The sequence below is a fragment of the Amphiura filiformis genome, chromosome 1 (genome assembly GCF_039555335.1).
Source record: "Amphiura filiformis chromosome 1, Afil_fr2py, whole genome shotgun sequence".
NCBI lineage: Eukaryota > Metazoa > Echinodermata > Ophiuroidea > Amphilepidida > Amphiuridae > Amphiura > Amphiura filiformis.
The window spans coordinates 88,418,672-88,443,778 of NC_092628.1; the positions used below are offsets into that span (position 1 = coordinate 88,418,672).

Genomic DNA, 25,107 nt, shown 5'->3' on the forward strand with positions numbered 1-25,107 from the left:
ATGTCAACAATAAAAGCAAGTATTCGTAGGTAAATTTCGGTAACCGAATGTTACCTACGAATACACTTTGACACCATGACAGTATTGTGAAACACCGCCATTCATGCTAATGCCCATATTGGTACATAACGAAGTCCTGTATGTTTGCTATCAAATCATATGTCAATGAAAGTTGCGAATTCACATACATGCCCACCATGCAACACTGAATACGGCTTAATTGGTGAAAAATATGTACTGAAATAGACGACGGTCTGCTCATTTGAAAGAAAAATCAGATTCAAAGAAGATTAGAAGGGATAAATACTTGGATTTGTCAACTGTCATGTGTGCTTCATTTTAAATGTTTACCGACCTTCTGGTTTCTGAGTAATTTGTGTCCAAATTGATTTATTCGAAGGTAACTTTTGACGTTTTCGCCAAGGTTACCTACGAATACCATGGAAAAAACGACTGTTCTCATTGTCTCATAATCTAGACAACACATTGATGGACCCTGGTATAAAGCTAATTGTAGTTGCCCTCAAACGAAAGGCCACAAGACGTAACTGACTCCAAGATGGACTTCACACGTCTGCAATAACGGTTTTAAGTGATTTGTGTGCAATTATGCCAAATTAAAGTCACGTTAGTGCCTTTGTTTCTTACTTCAATCCTCTTTCAACCGCTGTGAACCGACATTATTAATACATGATAGGGTCTAAAGTATCAATAAACGCACATAAAGAAAATAATACATTCAAAGTGCTTTATAAAATGAAGTTTTGATTGCGATATCCACCAAAAGTCTAATTCTTACCTACAAATACTGAAATGTTACTTACGAATACAGCATAATACATGACATGTGTAATGAAGTGTCCCTACCAATGGAAATTAATTGTCAAAAACTTTAAGCGGTACCCCAGGACACTATTATTACCCATATACGGATTCATTCAACAATTATTTATTATGTCAAATTGCTGATTAACTACTTGTATATCAAAATGAAGTGGTCAAAATCTTGCTAAAAGCATCAAAATTTTTTTGATCTAAGGTAATAGCATTTATTCATTTGGACGTACCATCTGAAAGAGATCTAAAAAATACCATTTTATTAATTCATTACCATAATAGCAAAATTTAAACCTATAAACTCAATATAGATATTGTTAAATCGCTCATGTTACCTACGAATACCCAGGTTTCTTCACCTTTTCATTGTATAAAGCGTTAGGTGTATGCGTATAATTCCTAATATTCTTGAAAACATATATCATACTCGTTCTTTTTACAATGTGTAAATTGATTCATACTCATTTGATAAATAAAATAGAGAAACTGACCTAAACTTCATTTTCAAAAATAAACTAGCATAAATTGACTAAGATCATATTGATCGCGTTATAAAAATAAAAACAAATATTTTCTGGTTGAGCTAGCATTTTCCTGACACCCTGTGGTCTACATTACACGAAAAAAGCGTTAATGGGAATATTCCATTTGTTTTAGGTTGATTAGTATTGCGATAGTGAAAGCATCCTAGTGGTATTCGTAGGTAACATTGCGTTTTGATATCACATTTACTATCACACGTCCTGGATTTATTTTTTCAAGATTAGTAATGGCACTTTTGGTTCCTATAAGGCCAATATGTCATCAATCAATGGGCAAAAGGAAAAAAATGTGGAGACATTTTTATTTCGGACTTTTATTTTTGGCCCGTGGACACTTTTGGTTGGATTCGACCATATGCGGATTATCGTAAAGGGCATCGATGTTACTAATTATGCAATTATTGAATACACGAGTGATACAGTTACGGAGCGATGCAGAGCATCTGTGTAAGAGATTGTGTTTACGTTTTATTTTCATCTCCAAAAAAAAAAGTGAAACGGACGCCGACAAAATATCACTGCGTGTCCCGTCATTAGTTTTTCACCATTAGGTCTATAAAATGTATACAAAGTTAGGTTTCAATAGCAGGAAACTTTTTTTGGCATAGAAATGTTGTTATTTGCCCCCGCAAGGTATTAGTGATCGCGCGCCATTATCGTGATTATCGGGGATTCCTTTTTTGTGATGAAGGCATCAGCCGAAATGTCCGTATTCCAGAATGTAATGAACATAACTCTGTACTCCCCGGGGAGATGATGTATTTTGCGACACTCATACCCCCCTGGAATAGTGCATGATGGGAAAGAGGGAAAAAGATCTATTGGAACATTCTTTACCGCGGGTTTACTGCTCACTGTTGATGACAGGGCTTCTAACACTTATCAAAGCGATTTAAGAAGTGCAGAACCGTGACTCTATATCAGAATCTGTGATCAGGTCAACTCCAATTTTCTCATTTTCTTAGACAGAACTTTGGTCGAACCACATTCTTGTGTGCAGCGTTAGAAATTGCTTTTTTACGTCTCCCCATGTTGACTGATAAAGTTATATTTATTGAAGTAACTGATTTCCTCTGGCGTGGGCCATTTCTTTGTTATTTGACCCTTTTTCTTGAAGAAACTTTGCCTGCATTGAGTATATTGTAATAAATAAAATTATAATAGTCTCAATTGCTTATTTCTGGTGTGGGACAACATTAAGTTTTATGCACTACAAACAAATAAAGAATCGACTATAATCATGATAATCAAAAGTATGTTGAAATCATTGTTTTATTTTCGTTAAGGCCGCTACAGACTCCGAGTATTCGATATAGAATATTTGATGTAACATATCTACGTTATTTAATCAATTGCTATTCTATTTCCAGTAATGTTTAAGTTGCAACGAATGTTTGATGACGTAAAATCGATAATATGTTACGAAAAATATATGGTAGAAATATATTATCGATTTTACGTCATCAAACATTCGTTACAACTTTGAAGTTCATTAAGTTAAGGTACATGTAAGTTAAGTTAAGTTAAGTTAGTTGAAATTTAAGTTTTAATAGATTAAATAACGTAGATATGTTACGTCGAATATTCTACATTCACTAAAAAGTCTTTATGGTCCTTTATCGTTGGTTTTCAAGGTTTGGTTTACAACCAATTAATGTTACACTTTTTTAATTAATCACAACCATTTCATCTCTCTCTAAATTTTAAGATTAGAGGGTGTAAATATCAAGGTACATAAAATGTAATCAACCAAAAATTAAATGTCTAAATCTATCTTTCCTTACAGTTTACATCTCACCGTAAATCAAAACCATGCCCTGTAATCTTACGGCAATTTCCACCAGGAACTGTTCGGTGACACTGTGATTCAGTGAGATGTTCTGTAGAAATCCTTAACTTTAGTCTCGTACCAATACGTAATAGTTTTAGAAACGTTTTACAGAAGACTTACGGAACACTATATTCAACACCCGGGATTCAACAGTTCCGTCAGGCGGCATAGGACACGCAACACGGACGTACGAGGCTGGCGAAGATACAGGGCTGACAGCCCCATTCACAATACACGGTTAGCGATTATAAATGGACAATTAACATACTTGCAGTGGGGTACTTTGCAGAACCCCAACGGTTTTAGAGTAAGATAATTTTGCTTTGACACCACATAACAAATTTAGAATTGTTTGTGAAGATTTCATGATTATGTGTTAATCCAATGGCGACGTCAAAAATAGCGATATCGCATCCACCATCATCTGAGTTCCGTCAACTTTGCTGCTGAAAATTGTCGTTTAATTATAGCGCCGTTATTAATTACTACAGTTTATTTTCTCTTGCTTGGTCTTTTGTATAGGTCTATTATTATATTTATTTAATCATGTTTAATTACATCCTGGTACACTGCCAACATTATCACAACAGGTGCATACTGGATTCCACGCGAGTGTACCACAGTCGCCAGGGTACGTAATGTTATTGGCACACTGGTAGTATTTATGACAATCGGCTGGATCGGGGTAAAATCCGTCTACTTTGTCTTCGCAGAATTTATCTGGCGGTCCAGTATAAACAGGTGTAGTTATTATAGGTGGTGGAACAATGTAACCGCCTGAAAGAAAACAAGAACACAACATTTGCATGCATGTTTACTTTATCTTTGTGTCTATTCGAATCTCAACACTTGAAATACACTTGATAAATTTTGTGACTAATTTTGACACTGGTAACAAAAGTTATGCATATTATAGGGGCAAGGAATCCAATTACTTCACTGAAATTACAGTGATTCAAGACAAGTGGTTCATTGTAGGCCTATATATTAAGAAATGAGGTACATTCTAGCGATACCTCTTTTCAAGTTATTTTAAATAACGTACCGCTTGTCTTGAATCACTGAAATTCCAATGTAGTAATTGGATTCCTTGCCCTATAATATACATAACCAGTGTCTTATTATTTTTTGAGAAAAATGCAAAAATAGTCACAAATTTATCAAGGGGTGTAGTGCCACCTTGAAGTCAGGCGATAAATGAATTTCAAAATAAGTACACCATGTGCATACCTGCCAGACTTTAAAATATGGGTAATAAGTGGGTTTTTAAATTTAATTAGAACCTTTAAATTATTTAAAGCAGTAGATGCTAACCGAATAATAAATAATAAATAACAATAACATCATTCAGAATTTCTTATTATGGTAGTAGTATTATGGAATGTTTGTTTGATAATTTAGATACATGTACATTTAATGGATTTTCAGTGATTCCGCGAGAACATGAAACCATTTGGAAATTCAATGGAATAGCTTTTAAAGGATAAGGTCATTGAATTACATTAAGCTACTTTTCACAGGATAAATCACAATATTTCAAAACAAATGAGAAGGTTTTGTACTGGTTCGATTCTCGAAAATTGAGATTCTGTATGTAGTGCACCACCAATCAATAAGGAAACATTTTATGTGACCAGAGGTCAATACACCAGGCACAAAAAGAACCTCGTCTGTTATAGTCATCCTTGCTGTTCAACAACCTGATACTTTTGGATTATTCTGAAATATAGATTTTGTTAATTGGAATTTGCTTTCTCATTTGATACCATGTTCGTGAAAATCGAACAAGAATTAACCAAGATATGCGCCTCCAAACCGTCAAACGCCAAAATCAAAAGTTGCAATTTTAACGATTTTCAATGGGAACACATAGTTGTATTGTACACAAGCACCACGGGCCAATCAATAAAGCACACAATGTTACAGGCACAATTGAATCGTTAAAATTGCAACTTTTGATTTTAGGGTTGGAGGGTTGGAGGGTGCATATCTTGGTCAATTCTTCCTCGATTTTCACGAACAGGGTGTCAAATGAGAATGTAAAAACCAATTAACCGAATAATTCAAAGTTATCAGGTTGTTGAACAGCAAGGATGACTATAACTGACGCCTGTGCCTGGTAAAATGTCTTATTTTGTTTTCTCATTAATACACGGATTGCGACTCAATCACTAGCAGGTTATAATAGCACATCTATGCTTGGTGACAAAGGTGCAAAAATCTGAATTTTGTAATCTGAAATCTGATTTTTACGATCATCCTCCGATTAAACAAATCGCTGAATGGACCTTTAATCATGTTAAAGGGGCACTTCGTGATCCACAGCCTCATCCCCCCACTTTTCTCAAAAAAAGTTGAGATTTTTATATCACTGGAAACCGCTGGCTACATAATGTTTATGTACAAAATATTTCTTGCAGATTAATTCGTTTTGCAAAGATATCGTGAAATTTGAATTTCGTTCTGGTGCACCAGAACGAAATTACAACGCATTGTCTATGGAGCAGTGTAATACACATAATCATGCATAACTCGCAAGCACAAAATCGGAATCAACTGAAATTTTGGGAATAGTTTTTTTTCGTGGATATGTACTAAAAATGTCATAAAAAGAGGATGCTAGGATCAAGAATACTCCTTTAATGAGATATACGTACAAGATACAAATAATACAATTAATTTGAAGTTGTTATTTTTTCTTCTTCAAAACAATTTATAACAATATGGCTATTTATGGTACATAGGTATTTTCTTGATAACATTGCTATATTGTTAATCATTTGTTTTTTGTTATTCACAAACTGGGTACGTCTGTGCTACATGTACGACGAGGGGCACCATAAGGCCAAAAAATAGTTTGACCTTCTATGGTGTATCTTGCGCATTGAAGGTCTGAAGTGAAGTATGTATTTTTCCACATGACAAAAAACAAGAAATCCGACTGATCGACCACCCCATATATCCCACTGGAGGGCAAGCAAACATTTTTGTTCTTGGCCTAATCATGGGAAATATTTGATTCAGGTACTTACTGTCGATAATTCCAGCTTTGAGAACTTTCATCAGTGGCCAGACTCCTGCACCACACTGTGTGCCAGTGAAATCATCTAAATCCAACGCCCAGGCCATACCACCTCCAAGGCCCATTGATTTAAGATAGGCTATCTAAAAAAAATGTAATAAAAACATCTTATGTACGATTTTTACGGTTTCTCAGATCTCTACCATTTTGTTCGAGTATTGTAAAATAGAGGTAGGCCTATAAAGTTAACTGTTAGAGTCAAAATTATGCCTATAATAATTGTAGTTGGTAGGGACTATGGATATGGGTGGTCAAATAAAGGAAAACAAACATCATCTTCATCAGCAACAACAATTAAATCATCATCATCATCATCACCATCATCAGTCATCATTTACCTTTTCATTCAGACTCTGTTCATTATCATATCCGACCCATTCCCCCGTAGCGTCGTTACATCCATAACCAACTTTTCTAATGTTATCCCATGTGTACGTCATTCCGGAATTCAATTTATCACAAACCTAACATGGGAGTAAAGTTGTTACACACAAATGTTACAGAAATACATTTCACAGATATTAAATATTCTTATTCAATGGGTGCGTCTTGTAAAGAATTCACGTAATTTGATTGGTTTTCTGGTGTATAATATCTCACAATAGTTGATAGTGATATTAGTCAGGGCGCGCGCCGCCACGCAACGGCGGCACGCTTGTTGCTCCTCAATGATCGTGCGATAATGCGTTCGCGTAATACACGTGCGAGAACCAAGAACGCGATTCGGCGGCTTCACAAAAGTACCTGAAAAAAGGCAGTTTTTCTCGCAAAAATTACATTAAAACTGAATAAAAATGAGAATAAATGATAGGATTTTTTCTTTTGCCTATCCAATATCGTGTCATATAATGGATGGGCTGGCCAATATTTTTATCGTAGTGGACAAAATATTGGCCAACCCATCCATTATGACACGATAAAGCTGCATAACATTTTATTCGCGCAAACCACCTAGGATTCTCAACTGGCAACGCGCGCATCGACGCATAGCAAGCAAAGTAGTGCTTGAAAAAATATTCAATTAAAAAAATCCGAAAAAAGCTAGATTCAGTGATCAGGGAAATGGTGGTAAGATCATTTTTGTTTATTTTTCCATTGATCTTTATAACCATAATTGTTACATAACTGTTTTATATGCCATTTAAAAGTAACACATGGAAAGTTGATTGGCAAAACAAGAGCCGTCCTAGGCAATTTACAATGCATAAAAACCATGCTCCAGGGGCCCTTTTAACAGCTTAAAAGCTGTTAAGCGGGCGAGCCCATGGACACTACGCCGAGACGCTTCACTCGCTAGGATGGTGGAGCTTGGGCAATTCCATTTTTTAAAAGTGCAGCTTCAGATACTTTACTTGAGAACCCCTGCTGTAGACCAATGTTTCTCCATATCCTAATCAAGCACTGTCTCATGGGTACTAGTGGCGTAGCGTAATAGGTGGCACTGGGGACGTGCCCCCCCCACATAATCCCATAGAAAGGTTGTCGAAAAACGGCTTGTGTCCCCCTCCCCCCCCCCCCCCCATCATGTTCAGTACCACCCCCCCCCCACCCTCCCATATGATGACTCGCGCTATGCCATGCACACTGATGAGTACACCCACTACGTCTCCACACACAACTCTATACGCGATGCACACAAAAAAAAGTCGAAAGCAGACAAGTAAAGAGCGCGCGGCGGCTGAAGCATTCTGAAAGTGCGAATCTCTATACACTATTTGCAATATATACTGCGCCAATAAAGTATCCTTACACTTGGAAAAATAATCACAGTTTCAAAACTGAACAATATTGGGGTAAATTTGTTTTTTTAAAAGATGCACTACCTAATCCTGCACATTATGACACCACATTGAATCCAATGTGACTTCAAGAAGCAAAGTTACAAGCAAGTAGATGTAGAATATTACTTCTAGAGGTCACATTGGATTCAATGTGGTGTCATAATGTGTAGGATTAGATAGTACATCTATTAAAAAACAAATTTACCCCAATGTTGTTCAGTTTTGAAATTGTGATTATGTTTCCAAGTGTAAGAATACTTTATTGGCGCAGTATATGACAATTGGCCGCGATTTCGTTAATATACCTCATAGTACGCCAAGGATCCTGGTTCTACTGTATAATCTCCTGCAGGTCCACCTCCTTCTCCAGCAGTGTTAATGGCACAACTGCTACCTTTCATCCACGTACGACCATAAAAAATTAACCCTATGTTGACCATATGTGCTGGCATACCATCACTGATCAATTTTGTTACCACAGACTCCTACAGGTTGAAATAAATGAAATATTAATTTGTTGCTTGCTTATCTGTGGAAAATAAACTACTTTTCTTGCGATTACATTTATTTGGTGCAATTGGATTCATCATCATTTAATTACTATTAATAAAGGTAATCAGACACCCGGCCTTGTTGTTCTTGATATAATTATGGGATACATACTACAGCAGCCTACAACGGTATCAAGAATCACGAGACCATGCCGGTACAGCGTTGAAATATCAACGTTGAATCGACGCGACGTCGTGGAATCAACGACGAATCAACCTTGACTTATTACCTTTTGCCCACTGCGGACCAGCTATTTTTTGTAAGACTAAAAGGTTATTTAAAGGGCATATACTAGTATACATATTACCGAACAAGTTCAACTCCATTGAAAGAAAATAATGATTACATTACAAGTTGACACTTGTTGCAATTTCTTTATTCATTATTGGTATTTTTCCTGAAAATTGACCAATTGTGTTCGTTTGGCTCGTACAGCCCTTATCAGCGTTTGAAGCGAAACATTGATTTCCAGTGCAACAGACTGATGACGTCATTATATGAACGGAAGTGGTTGTATCGCGGGTCATTTACCATTAGATTCAAAGGAGTATTGCAAGCTCTTTTGTTGAGAATGCAAAAACTAAATTGTTTTGGCATAAAACAATGCAATGTCGCCTTTAAGTTCAAAAAGAAACTTTTGCTAAAGGGGAATTCGTCGTCCGTATTCCATAGTGGCGTATAGTGGGGCGCCGCGAATAAACAACTTTTCGAGAAAATCGGGTTTGAAGAAATGCCAATTTAAAATCGAGTTGTGTAAATCAGACATTCATTATATTTTGTAAATGATGTGAAATTTCTGTAGTAAACTAAATAGATTTTATTTTTATATATTTTTCAAAAGAAATAAATACACACTATTGCTGGCAAACTGACAATAAATCTATACGTCACTATGGAAAACGAACAAAACGCAATACCCTAACCTTACGTTAACCGTACGCCACCTCGGTCGCCGTGTAATCCCTATGGCGTTACTTTTCGTATTTCGTATTCCATAGTGGCGTATAGGTCCGATACGCGTACGCCACTATGACATACGATGTTTTTCATTTTTGCCGATATTTCATAATTATAAAATGTGTATAAAAAGTGGCGTATGGTCGATACGCCACTATGGAATAAAAAAATGTCACTTTGTAACTATACGCCACATTTAATTAATTAATTACTAATTAATTAGCTAATTATGACCGATGAGACTTAGAAAAATGAAAGAGAACATCATTAAAAACATATGTGCCAATTTTCAAAAAATGACCAAAAATCACTATACGCCACTATGGAATACAGCCGACGAATTGATTGCCACAAAAAGAGTTGAAAAATAATTGAAAATTTAGATGAAACTTACAATTAGGATACTTTTCATTGAGCCTTTTTTCTGTAATTTTCTTTCATATAAGTAGGCTACTTAAAATGCATGGGTAATCGGGCGCGGTTTTAGTACATTTTAATAGGGTTTTAAAATTAATGGTAACGTATGTTTCTGTCACGTAGCTTACATTTTAACGTCAAAATGCCCGACAAGTATGTTGGAAATGCGTTAATGAAATAATGTTAATAAATTTATCAAGTGCACCTGCGGCTATAATTTACTCATAAGTTTTTATTCACTTTTTTGTTTAAATCCTGCACTTTATGGTAACATATGTTTCATATCTTAAAAATACGGTCAGAATTTCCGAATTTCCTAGGAGTTCTTTCTCAAATACATAAATCATGTGGACCTGAAAACATTACTATCATATAGCTTGCATGATAGCAGTAATTTACAGCAGTAATTTACAGCAAATTTGGTTGCTTAAGTTACCAATATGCGAATATAAAATGTCCGCGATCTTAAAATGGCGGCCAATTTGAACATGACCTAGGTGAAGCTTTACAAAACAGGGTAAAACTAAAAATGGCAATGATCACGAAATTACTCGACTTCAAATAAAGAGAAAATTAATTTTGAAACACACCAACTTTTTGCTACAAACTGATCAGCTATTGGAGTTTAAAAGGGAAAAACACGTGACGTCAAAATTGCTTAAGACCAAATTTGCCCTGAGTTTATCCATCAATTGCAAAAACACTTGATTTATAGAGGTTTTTTTCTAATGGAAACAACACAATTGACAGTGTTGGCCGTCGATCCATTGTCTTACAACCCTGGCCGTGTTCATATCATGACATCACTGTAGTTTCAAAGACAAATCTGTCTCGTTCGAGGAAAACTCATTCGCTTACAGTTGTTTTTTTGCGGAATATCAATTTTAAACGACTTATTTGATACGATGTTGTCCCCCACATGATAAGTGTCCTTTAATGAAAGAATGTTGCCATAATTATGCTTACATAAATTCTATCGGTTGATCCCAATCATGCATAATGACCACTTTCCAGCGTTTGTAAAATATGAACATGAACAGTATTGAACACTCATAAATCATAATTTAGGTCCCCTAATAACTAGGTAAACTTACCACCGCCCGCCCTGACGTATCTCCTGTGTCTTCGAAGAGCGGTGCTGGATGATGCTTAAACCACTCCCATGAACCGTGCAAATCATAAGACATCAGGTTAGCAAAATCCAAAGAGCTGAAGGTATAATCAGCAAAAATCAAATATTAAGCGCCTTTATATTAGTAAAGGTCCTTATTAGCCCAGTCAAATTATGAAAGCACCCGCCACTAATTGCAACAGAGTCCATTTCACATTAATGCACCTATCTCCCAAGACTCATACAGAAAGTATAATATTTCAAAAGTAGTGGAACAGTGCCTAATTTACACAAATCCAAAATGGCCGCTTATGCAGGGGTAAAATTTCAATGTTGGTCAAATCTTGTTTAAAAAAACCAACGTATTTCTCTCATCATACATGTCATAAGGATTCATAAAAATATAGTTTGCCCACTCTCCGATGTACAGCTCTTGAGTTACAGGGTAAAAGGTCAAATATCAAAATTTCACAGGATTTTGCAAGACTCCACAGGGGACAAAAATTTAAAATACTCTGATTTTTATAAAAATGGTCTCAGATTCCTCCGCTTACAAAAACATTTTAAAAAGGTAGTTTGCCATATCTCAGACCTTGTTACTTGATAACATAGCAAAAAAGATAAAAATTCATTGAGCTATGTTGACCTTTACCTACCGTAAACGTTCGCCTAATGGCGCTCTGGATTTTATAGAAATAAGAGAGCGCCATCCTTGCAAAATCTCAACAGCATTAAGGATACGTGTGGTTAGAGTCTGCACGATAATGATTCAGAAACGTTCGTGACGTGATCAAACAGTTAGGTTACTTGGAGCGTGATTATAGTGGCTGTATGCGGAAAGATTATACTGCCATAACAATAGAGGTTATCCACTTTGCTCATGTGTGACTTCTAACAAAAGGTGCTGGTTCCTGTAGTATACCTCATTCAAACCAATTCAATGCAGATCGATTCATACCTAACTCATTTTGGTACATCTGCCATTGTATTTTATTTTCATAGTGTGTGAATATTGTTCTGTTCAAAATTACACTGTTTTTTTGTCTGCCCTGTTAGCTCAGTCGGCAGAGCGTGCGCCTTGAATGATACAGGGTACTGGTTCAATTCTTGATTACTGACCCTATTTTATGTGAAGAAGTGTGAATAGATATTTATGTCCCCATTTTTGGAATGAATATTATGATTCGTTTTTTTTAATTATTTTTTAGATAAATAGTCACTACGAAACATGATTCCAAACGGCAATGAAAACCGCGGTGGGACCAAATTTGCTACACCTGGTACCTATCAATGCGCGGTCCATATAATGGTAATCGCCTTACACGTAAAAGTTAAATGACCAAGATAAATCCTTTGCAAATTATAATCCTCACCGTTTCATATTATGTAACTATACAAAGTGTATTATTTACTATCTTGATTTATTCATTATAATAGCTCAGCCGGTTTTTTTTTCATTTTATTAAAAGGGTTGAACCCTAGTAGACCAGACAACAGAGCATATCCATCAGACCACGAAGTGGTTGCGTTACTCCGTGGTATCGGAGTCAAGCAATTTTTGTATGGCGATCATTATGATCCAGGTTCAGAACTTAATGCGTGATATAGTCCATATAATGATAATCGCTTTATACGTAACCAAAGACTGAACTATAATGAAACATCCTCCGTGTAGCAGTTTTAGACAAAAGCTTGGGATTATTAGGGCAGAGGTTATCTTTTGAATCTTTTTATAACCACTGAAGCATAGTCAAAGACACTCGAGCGAATTCAAAGACTTGTCGCTCGCGACAAAGGAATCTGGATACAAACATGTATAGAGAAGTCGGTACGAATTTTATATGTGAGGGTTTTATGGGTTTTATACTATTTAATTTAACAATAATAATAATAATAATAATTAATATTGCTTTCATATAATTTCAGGGGAGAACCCATTGTGCCATAGTAGTTACTTTCCATATTAATTGTTAAATACAAGAGAAACAAAGCAAAATGAAATGAAAAGAGATAAAACCAACAGAGAAACAAAGAATCGTGAAAAAAAAAGACTCAAACAAATTAAATAAATAAACAAAACACGATATAGACAAAATCAACAGAATAGAGAAAAAGTACCTAAACAAATAAAAATTAACATATTTTAAACAAAAAGAGATACCATTTCCCCAAATCAGAAAAAAAAACATTGACAGACATTCTAAAGCAAATCTGTCAGAAATTTCTGCATGGGAGACGATCTAAAGTTTCCTCTATCCTCGTCTGATGCTCTGCTAACTGGGCCACTACGTAATAGGTGAATGATTACCGCATTATCATGAATATCGTTGTTTGACCTTGGTCATAATTGAATGTGTCGATAGGTTACACATTTGAACTACACGCGCCCTTAATTTTCAGTGATGATACTGGGCTTTTACAGGGAGGGCGCTCTCTCATTTCTATAAAATCCAGAGCGCCATTAGGCGAACGTTTACGGTATTTTGTGAAGTTACGTATAATGTATTATGTTACCTATACATTCAAAACTATGCAACTTTTCTCATTTTGATTATTTTCAATTGTAGATACATGTGTAGTCTGGGGACAACTTTATAGTACTTTAGTATATCTTTTCTGATTGGCTGAACTCAACTCTGTAAAAAAACCGAGGTAAAATTGGTTGTCAATCAAGCACATGCAGCGATTGATGGACAGACATGCGGTGATGTAGATCCACACAATGCACGTGATGTAGATCCACACAATGCATGTGAGTACGCGTTTCGAGTCGCTAACATAAAAGGCGATATCAGACGATTGGTGTCTCAGTGACTGGAAGCTAGCGTACATTTTGTGTTTGCGATAGTCTACAAATATGATGTTTGTGTAACTTCTAGACAAGTCACGTCCTAATTTAGATGTCATATGGTTCCATTAGCCAATTGAAAACCTTTTTATTTGAAAATTCATTAACCAATCAGCGATCGTCATTCACGGATTGTCACCAGACGTTTTTTTTTAATGACGGAGGATCGCACACCGGGTAAGACCGAGACAAACACATGTGGACCCCAAAATTTAACCTTTGACATTTTTGCCTATAACTCAAAACTGTATGTTGGAGACAGGTTAAACCATGTAGAATTGACACAAACATCATATTTGTAGACTATCGCAAACACAAAATGTACGCTAGCTTCCAGTCACCAATCGTCTGATATCGCCTTTTATGTCAGCGACTCGAAGCGCGTACTCACATGCATTGTGTGGATCATTGTGTGGATCTACATCACGTGCATTATGTGGAACTACTTCTCCGCATGAGAGCAATACATTAAGGTCAATTGTAAAGTCAACTCCTTCACAACATTCTTGGAGTTCTCCTGATGAGGACGTGTGTCTTCACGTCGAAATATTGAGGATAAAGTTCTCAACTAATTTTGTGTTGAATTACTATCCCCTGCATTAGCGGTCATTTTGGATTTACGCAAATTAGGATTTTCGGAGACCTTTGATGTACGAGGGCCGGTCAATAAGTTCCCGCAACTATGGTATATCTCCGCTCATGCATGACTTGGATGACTGTTACTTTCGCTAAATACAAGTTTGTACTTTCGTCTTTCAAAACAAATATGTATTAGCGATGTTGATTTTTGATTACGAAATGACATTAGCAAACACAATAGCGTATGGACACTACCTGATTTATGGTGGAAATTTTCGCGCCAAATTGAAGTATTGTTACATAATTCCAAATATCTCGAGAATAAAAGTATGGAATCTGGCGCGGTTTTTGCGACTTTGTAAACCGGTAACATAGAAATTATGCTGTACTCTTTTTAGACCTATACCATTTTTATTAAAGATAAGGGATCATGTTGAATGTCTCCAATTTTGAGTAGGCTTTATCACCCATAACAAGAGATAGATAGATTAATCGATGACAAAATTTAACAAATGGTACCTGGTTCGATTGGATATCTACTGATTATTAAAAAGAGAGGTCCCAGTGGTGAAATTACAAACATTTCTTTCTTAATGAACCCTTTGTTTTCAAAAGGTCATGTTTTTTGTAATCAAAAGTAGCACACTATAGAGAGGCTCTGGATTGAATAAGATATTTGAATTTCGAAAGGTTTGTCTAATTTTAGCATAAGACTTAGTATAGCAATTCACTCACACAGCTACTGTTCCGCAAACCTTGTATTAGTCATATTTTTAGCGCTTTTTTGATGAAATTTTTTTCATACATTTTTGTACTTTTAATCATGCATACCATCAACGCATGCGCATATTTCTATTTTTATTGCAACAATTTCTATTGTCCTGACTATGATCTCTCATACCATACCAATAATTATATTTGTTTTTGTTTCATTTTGGAGGTAATTTGGATTCTCGCTTCTACCTTGTGGGCTCTTTTCTCACGATTTTCACACCAATTGTTTTTGTCGTTAAGGCCTATTTTTTGGTGAAGTTCAAAGACGGTCCCGTTCTTCATCTGTTGACAGATACATTTCTTCTTTCACAATTATCAATTGAATATACCTAGATTACCTCATACCAAAATTAAGGCTTATAAACTGCTTTGTTCCTTACTTCTGTTTCTTTTTATTAAACGTTCAACTACAATTCAAATTTTACCGCCAATGTTGACAATTTTCAGTATACATATAGCAATGACTTTATGCAAATGAAATTACGTAATCAAATGTACTCTAATACTAATTGTTGTGTATTTTGAAAGACAAAGGTGCAAACTTTATTGATCGTAAGTAACAGTCATCTAAGTCATGCATGAGTGGAGATAAATAATATGCTTTTCGAAATTGATTGTAGCACTGGAACCAGTGCCGTGACGTGACCAGGGTAGTGGGGATGTACTTTATGTACTTTATGTACATGCGCTGATCACCCAATCCTTGACTGAGCGGTATCAACCTCACCTGGATACCCGAACTGTTATGAGTCCCAGGATGCTTTCAGTTCAGGCCATGTTTAGCGCACATCCTTGCCGCACGCTTAATTTCTTTCTGCAACCATAATGGGCCGCAATATATCACTAACCGCATAGTCCGAGGCACGGGTTCATTATTGTCAGGGTTAGGGTCTAATAGGGTTAGGGTCTTATGGTTAGGGTTAGGGGTTAGGGGTTAGGGTTAGGGTTAGGGTTAGGGTTAGGGTTAGGGTTAGGGTTAGGGTTAGGGTTATGGTTAGGGTTATGGTTAGGGTTAGGATTTAGGGTTAGGGTTTAGGGTTAGGGTTAGTGTTAGGGTAGGGGTTAGGGTTAGGGACTAGGGTTAGGGTTAGGGTTATGGTTAGGATTATATTCGTATTTATTAGTACTAATATACTAGTAATAGTATATTGTGTGTATGCACTTTATTCCGTAATCAATTAGTATCATAAACAAACACCTTTCTGGCACAACGAATCATAGCACAGTCGTGTAAGCATTAGACTATGGGTACATAGATTGTGGGTTCGAACCCCAGCCAGGTAAACCGTTGTAGAATTTTAATTCTATCGATTTCAGTTTTATTAAGTAAGAGGAAATAATAATAGTAATAAACTCGTGTTATATCTAGCCTCATAGGCCTATAATTACATGTATGTAATATGTGTTATCGCATTGCGGCCCATTATGGTTGCAGAAAGAAATTACGCCTGTCGCACTGCTTAGGTGCGATTCTGGGGTGACGGGGCCAGCAACCCCCAACCCTGTAAACATCTTGCTACGAAAAAGACAAACAAGCCTCGAAAGGACAGATTTAAACGGAGACGACCAACGCACGCCCATCGACTACGTGAAACGGATATGAGTATACTGGAGGTGAACATCAGAAGCCTCAGAACAAACTTAGGAGAGCTTTACAATGTGCAATGAGCTTAAAGCCTGCTATTGTCGTTGTTGTGGAAACATTCTTGGACTCCTCAGTAAAGGATGGAGCTGACTGCATTACCATCCCTGGCTATTCAATATGCTGCCGCAGGGATAGACCCAATACAACAGGAGGAGGAGGGATTGCTGTCTACTGCCTGGAAGGTATCGCAATTTTCCATGACAAGGACCTGGACCCTACAGACCTGGAACTGATGTGGCTCTCAGTGGCTCTTAGATCTAGGTAGCTACTGGTTGCTACAGTGTACAGACCACCGGATAGCAACAGTGACATGATCAGCTACTTGGATACCAACACCTTGTCTAAACTTACCGAGTTCAGCGCCCAATCTATGGTCTTACTTGGTGACTTCAACGTCCATCACATAGAATGGCTTGGTAGTCGCAAGACAGATGCAGCTGGCCGACGCACATTGGAGATGTCCAACTCTCTTGGGCTGAAACAAATTGTTACTGAGGCAACTAGGAGGACCAAATCCTAGATCTGGTTCTGACCGACCGCTATAACTTTTGCAAGACTAGGTACATCAGACCACAATCATGTCTTAGTTAAGTTGAAGGTGCCCATCTACAGAGACAAACCTTACAAACGGAAGGTTTGGCGCTATGACAAAGCTGACTACTGGGACATGAGAGGTTTTCTTTCTTCTGCAAACTGGACAAGTCTTCCAAACCGACGACCCTGAACAAGCTTGCAGTAACTTTACTGACATCATAAGCGATGGATATATACATTCCGAGTATTTAAAGTTTGTCACCAAAAACCTGGTGACAAAGTTTGGTTTGATGACAGTTGCAAGAGAGCTGCAAATAGGAAGCGTTGCCTGCTCAAGAAGTTAAAGAAAAACAACACCAAGGAAAACAATGATAAGTTTGCAGAAGCCAGAAGGGAATACAATCAGGTTGAGAAACAAGCCAGAAGGAAGTACAACAAGCTGAGGGAAGAGCTTTCAGATGGAAACCTGAGCAGCAAAAAAGTGGCGGAACACAGTTAACACTCTGTCTGGAAGAACAGCTGTAATAAAAGATCAAAACCAAGTCTACACCACGGCAAAGGAGAAGGCTGAAATACTAGGACAGACTTTTGCTAAGAAATGCCAACTTGAGAATGCAGAAGAACCTGCTCCAGAAGTAAAGGGGATACTACCAAATTCTAAGGACTCCATAGTTTTCAAGGCCAAGGACATGAGGAGGCTCTTGCGAAAATTAGAACCTGATAAATCTAATGGACCTGATGAGATCTCCAATAGAAGCCTGAAAGAGTGCAGTGCTGAATTAGCAAGACCTCTCAGTCGCCTATTTGAGCTGTGCTTCGCAAAGGAGTGTTTCCCAGCCAGTGGAAGTGTGCTTCAGTCATCCCGGTCCATAAAGAGGGACTCAAAGTCCAATCCATCCATGTACTGCCACATCTCTCTTCTTAGCAACAATAGCAAGGTTATGGAAGCAGTGGTACAGGAGCAGCTTCAGAAGTACCTGTTGCAGCACCATCTCATTTCAGACAGGCAGTTTGGCTTTAGACCCCATTACAGTACAGCTGACATCTTAACCATCCTCTCTCAGCAATGGTCCAACGCTCTAGACAGAGGTCATGAAGTGCGTCTAATTGCCCTGGACATCAAAGGTGCATTTGACAAGGTATGGCACAAAGTACTTTGCTCCAAGCTGAAAGGCAAAGGAGTTTCTGGCAAGCTTCTCACCTGGATTGAGAGCTATCTATCCAACCGGTCCATCAAAGTGGTTCTATCTGGCCAATCTTCAAACAGTACGTCCATCAATGCCTCTGTACCACAAGGCTCAATCCTGGGCCCGCTGCTATTCACTGTCTTTATTGATGATCTGGGAGATGCATGCGAAAACACCCTGTATCTGTATGCAGATGACTCCACCCTATTCTGTGAGATCCGATCAAGTGATGACAGCATGGCTGCAACAGCGAGCCTCAACCGGGACCTGGAGAGAATGAGGATCTGGGCAGACAAGTGGAAAGTCACCTTCGAGCCCTCCAAGTGTAAAGCCCTGACTATCTCAAGAAAGAGGAATCCAACTAGACTTGACCTTTATTTTGGAAACACCAAACTAGCAGAGATGGATGAGCTGGAAATCCTGGGTGTTACTATTGATAAGAAACTCACCTGGGCTAAGCACATTTTCAAACACTGCTGCCAGAGCTGGACAGAAGCTTGGAGCACCAAGGAGGGTAGCAAACAAGCTTGATGTAAAAGGAAGAGCCACGGTTTACAAGGCCCAGGTTCGTAGTGTTATGGAGTATGCCTCACTATGCTGGATGAGTGCCTCAACCACCACCCTGAAGCTCCTTGACTCCATACAGAGCAAATCATTGAGGATTATTGGTGTAGATAAGCAGCAGGCAAGAAGGGATCTTAACATCCCCTCTTTACATCACAGATGACAGGTGGCTGCCACATCTGTGCTCTACAAGATGAACACCAGCTTGTGCCCGCCAGACTTAGAAGCATTGCTGCCCAAGCCTTACGTGATCAGACGAGCCACTCGCACCAGTCTCTCACTGACAAGTCACGCACTGACTGAGCCAGTCTCAAGAACCTTGTCAACCGGCAAAACTTTCGTCCATGTTGCAGTCCATGTTTGGAATAGAATCCCGGACTGTGTAGTTGGAGAGATCACTGATTATGGGGCTCAATCAAGAGCCGCGTACATCAACATATTTTGGGATTATGATTTAGCAGAGATTTCTTGTCACTCTCCTAAGCTGCTGTGAACCATTGATTAGCCCATAAGGATTACTAATATAGTGCCCTATTGCCTATATAAGTGCTTGACATGGTCATTCCTATTGGGCTATTGTTCACCTTGCATTTTATATAAAAATGTACCCTCTAGAAGTAGCACTCAGCAGTGGCGAAGCGCGACCTCGCTGGAGCGCTTCGCGGCCTCATTCTCCGAGGAACTGAGCCAATTCTAAAATGAATGGTGATTAAAGCCATAATGTACGATCTTTTATTATGAAATTGGTAAATTTTTTCAAACCTGATTTTTGTGTGTGTGCATATTTGTAATGTTTACACATGTCCCAACTTGCACCTAAATGGAATCGACCAAATGTGTTGTCTTTGTAGGTCAACAGAGCAAAGTTCGACATAAAGTCATAATCATAACCTTTTGTCCTCCCATAGAACTGTATGTTAAATGCCCACAATAACCAGTAGGGTTTCTTTCACTTAACATTTGGCAACTTTTGATTTTAGGGTATGAGGCTTTGGAGGCGCATATCTTGGTCAATTCTCGTTCGATTTTCACAAACAGTCCAAAAGTCCAATTAACAAAATGTATATTTCAGAATAATCCACAATTATCAGGTTATTGAACAGCAAAGATGACTATAACTAACGAGTTTCTTTTTGTGCCTGGTGTATAGTAAAGGTCCGTAGCAGACCAGTTAAAGACAAAAAATCAATAACAATTTCACCGATTTCGAATAGGGTTTTTCTCTATCCAGCTGGTGGCACGAAGTTCTAGAGCGAATCAATATTTTGAGAGTCATACCTTGCAAGAACTGCAATATCGTAGCCAGTATCAATCGTCCAATCAAAGCCGGGTATTGCCATAGTAACCAGCAACCTCTCTCGACCAGTTGCGTCGGCATCAGTTTGGTAAGCCGCACGGAGTTCCTTTCAAGTTTACGAGAAATGTATGTCTTAATTTTTTTTAGCAATAATATGAACCAAAAAATTTAAAAAAAAGACATTATTATATGGCCTTAATTGGTCAATAATTCAAACAATAAAGTCAATATAAAAACCGTTCATGGAATGTAGTGTAAACAAGGCTCGTTGAACTGGAATTAAGATCTGCTCTGGATATAATAATAATAATAATAATAATAATAATAAATATCAAGTTGATTTAAATTAAATCTAGTCAACTGGATTTAAATCAACTTGATATTTTATTTACCTGGATGACTGAGAATATACACAAATAATAATAATAATAATAATAATAATAATAATAATAAAACGGCATTTATCCACGCTTTCTGAATACTCAGATTCCTCAAAGCGCGCCACGGGTCGATATGCTGCCAAGCCCCAAAGAGCAGTGCAAGTTGACCTCAATGCTGAGTGTGACAGACAACTGAACCCCTGCTCTTTACGAAAAAGGCCTGCAACTTTTACATGTCCAGATATTGCTCTTCTGGTACATGGGACCACCATTTTACGTGACTCTCCGAACCACGGCATGCTATGCATCCACTGTGGTGTCTGCACGTTTACAACTATATACAACTACATGTAGATCGGTTGCCATTTAAGCAGTCATTAATCATCAAGTGTTGACAATGGCAACAGTGTTTGCTGAAACGTACACTAGTAAGTGCCTTTGTGGAATCAGATACACCAATCTCGTTTACTGAGTTTTATTTACCGATCCTGATGAATTTCTTCAAACAGTGTAGTGTCTAAATTAGAAAAAACATATATTAAGAGGCCAATTTTTGATTTTTGTTCTATTGTATGTTTATAAAAATTTGAGGCATAGAATTTTTTTTTTGTGTGTGTGCGATTTTCTCCAAAGTTTGTATTTTTATACCAATTATGTGTTTATATTTAGATTTCTTGCCAATGTCCTTTCCACATGTTCCAAGTATGTATGCTTAAATGCATAGATAATCAAGACGTTACAGTAATTTTAACTAATTAATTTCAGAGAGTACCCAGTCCACTTAAAAGTGCAGGATACAATAATAAGCTAGAGCAAGTAACAAAACTTGATAGACGTACCGTTGCTAGAGCGGCGTATCCGTCCCTATCGCTAGACGATCCTCCTCTTTCGGTGGGATACTGCCAATGAAGATCCAGACCATCAAAGCCATGTTGTCTTAGGTATGTAACTGAGTAATCAATGAAGATCTTTCGATTTGCTGATGTTTTCACCTGATAATTGATAAATAAATAATAATAACTATAATTGGAAAATAATATAATTTCTATAGTTGAACACTTTGGAGATAAATATTATGAATTATATCTCATTCTAGACGTTGTATTTAATCAAGCGTATCATTTTTCATCAGAAGCCATGTGTTTTTGACACTCGATAAGATAAGGTAAATTTTTAATCACATTCATTCATTCATTCATCTTTATTTCATTCAAATATAAAATATAACAGCACAACAATTAAACACATACATTGAATGAGGAGGTTCTCGGAAGGCCGGATGGCCTGTATTAAGAACTCCCTGTCCTAACCTAAAAATGTTTCAAAATAACAGCAACAACAACAAAATATACCGCAAAATATCAATACACAACCCACCTACCCCACCCCTCTTATACCCTGACAAAAACCAAAAAAGCCTGTTTCGTGATCAAGAATATGCAAGAAATTACCGTGATAAATTCAATACTACCTTAACTACATTACAGATAATACGATACACAATTAAATTACTTTATTAAAGCCGTACAAGGAAATTAGATAAAACATTTTAATGTTTAAAAATGTAATTAAGAATAATATTATCTTTCACTTTGGTTTTGAAATGCTTGATTCTTATAGTCTTTATATGTTTCTCAAGTGAATTCAACTTAATTGGGCCCGCTGTTTTTAAGGTTTTATGAGCGAACTTCGTTTTAGATTTAGGAACCTGGTGGCCCATTCTCCGATAAAGCGTTCAAGTTTGGTCTCCGGAATGACAAAATGCCAACCACAAAGAATTCATAAAATTCATTCAGAATCGTAAACTTTAATAGTTTAAGAACACAAAACAATGCATGAGTGATTTTTCAACAATACTTCATTTTTGAGCAATATTACGTATTGGGGGTAACGTATCAGTGGTAACGTATCTGTGAAACCCTTTCTCATCTTTGTCTTAATCGTGCAAGTGTAAAAACTGGCCGACTTAATACCCATACTTGATCAGTCATCACCCAATGTACTAAAGTCTGGTATGGTATTTGGCTTCATTTATCACAGCGTTTTTTCCGAGGGGAGTAGAATTTAGGTAACGTATCTGTGACGGCATGAACGTAACGTCAGGACTTTTTGCCATTAAGACCTAATTTATTTTTTACTTTGAAACCATTGTGTTATGTTCCATATATATATAATATAACTATTGAGCCTGCTTGATCCATCACATATGAGAACATTCATCTAGACAATTATTTTTACAGATTGTTATCCATTAGAAATATGGTAACGTATCTGTGAACAATATTGGCGACATAGTCTGAAAGACCTGTTGGAAAAAATTTAATAATCTGTGTTGTGATGATTTATACTTTATAATTAGGGCATGATACCAGCTAATGAAAAGTACCTATAATCCATTATATGCGCGCATGTTTAGAGAGCAGGGACGCATTATACGGAACACACCTTGGCTGGCGACATGGAGGAATGGACATGGACATGCATAATCAGCTTTATTGTTTTATACTTTCTAGGCATGTTACAACCTCTAGCCTCACATATTTTAAAAAGCAACTCCTAAGTATAAGTTATATTAATCATGTTAATAAAAGTTATTTCTTTCTGACGAAACAAGTCTGAATACGACTTGAAACTATGGGCGACACATATTTGGCATTTTGAACACTTTGTCGGAGAATGTGCCTGGTAATCTTCATTATTTCTCGTGTGGTACTTGCGCAGAGTACTCTGCTTTACAAAATACTTTTGAAATGCTTCTGGAAGTTGATTGGTAAAACGTTTATACATAAAAGTACGTAGTTCAAGATCATAGGTATCGTAGACATTTTTAAAGTACTTTATAGTTCTGAAAGAGAGGAGCTGAATGACTTAGGTAATGACTATTTGATACAATTTTGCAGCTTGAAAAGTTTATCTAAGTATGTTTTACAAGTGCTGCCCCATGCTATAATACCGTAATTAACATAAGGAAGTATCAGTGTACAATATAATGAATACAGAATATGCTCAGGTACGAAATGTTTCATTTTGTTAATGTTACTATACCCTTAGACATGTTTTTGCAATGTTATCGACATGATTTTTCCATGTCAGGTTCTCGTCAATTGTTTTACGACTTGTACCGAGTAGCATGTAATTTGTCTTGCTTGCATTTACAGACAGCCTATTTGCTTTAAGCCAATTATTGACCTCTTCTAGTTCCTTGTTAATTTAGATATACTATCTGGATGTGAATAGGTAATAGTAGTGTCGTCTGCAAACAAAACAAATTCTAGAACAGAGGTAGTATTTATAATATCATTAACATACAGTATGGATAGTAATGGGCCTAAAATCGACCCCTGAGGTACAGCACATGAAATGCTCATATAGCTGGATTTACATGAATTGTAATAATACATATTGTTTCCTATTATACAAATAATATGTAAACCAATTTAATACATTTCCCTTGAACCCATAATACTCTAACTCTAACAAAATGTTGTGATCAATTGTGTCGAAGGCTTTAGACAAATCTAAAAATATTCCTGCTGTAGTTTCATTATTTTCAACTGAAGTACTGATTTTATCAACTAATTCCAAAATTGCCATATACGTATAATGATTAGACCTAGTTTGAGAACACGTCATGACTATCCTTCTTATAGATAGGGATTCCTTTTGCAATCTTCAATTCATCAGGGACTTTTCCAGTAGTAATGGAAATGTTAACAATTACAGTGAGAGGTATTGATATTTCGTTTGCTATCCTTTTGACAACAAAATTGCCTATATCGTCATGACCGGCACTTTTATTTTGGTTGAACTTATGTATAATCTTTACAATTTCCTCTTTTACAACTGGTTTCATATACATGCTACTACTTGATGGTGTTTTCAAGTAATCATAATAGTTCTTCCCATCTGTAACTATTGTGGATACTAATTTTGGCCCAATGCTTGTAAAAATGTAATTAAATTCGTCGGAAATCATTTGAGGATCTGAGATCACATGACCTTGTGTACTTGTGAATTGAGTTTGAATGTTACTCTTGTTATTACGGCCAATGATATTATTGATTGTGTTCCAAGTTTTTCGTAAATTATGCTTTACTGTTTCAAATTTCCTTTTGTAATACTCTCTTTTAGATTATCGTATTTAACTGTTTAATTTGTTTCTGTATTTCTTGAATGTATTAAGCCTTTC

General features: G+C 36.9%; 1 protein-coding gene across 1 annotated transcript in view; it reads right to left on the reverse strand.

The window, feature by feature from the left end:
- Positions 1-2,961: 2,961 nt before the first annotated feature.
- The window catches only part of LOC140167415 (chitotriosidase-1-like), a 28,979-nt gene continuing 6,833 nt past the window's right edge, over positions 2,962-25,107 (reverse strand). Inside the window, exons 3-9 of the mRNA XM_072190723.1 lie at positions 21,758-21,910; positions 20,520-20,644; positions 11,094-11,208; positions 8,379-8,558; positions 6,631-6,756; positions 6,243-6,375; positions 2,962-3,987 (exon numbers count right to left, since the gene is read on the reverse strand). Of these exons, the coding sequence (XP_072046824.1) occupies positions 3,761-3,987; positions 6,243-6,375; positions 6,631-6,756; positions 8,379-8,558; positions 11,094-11,208; positions 20,520-20,644; positions 21,758-21,910 (1,059 nt within the window). The 3' untranslated portion in view covers positions 2,962-3,760. The remainder of the gene's footprint in view (positions 3,988-6,242; positions 6,376-6,630; positions 6,757-8,378; positions 8,559-11,093; positions 11,209-20,519; positions 20,645-21,757; positions 21,911-25,107) is intronic.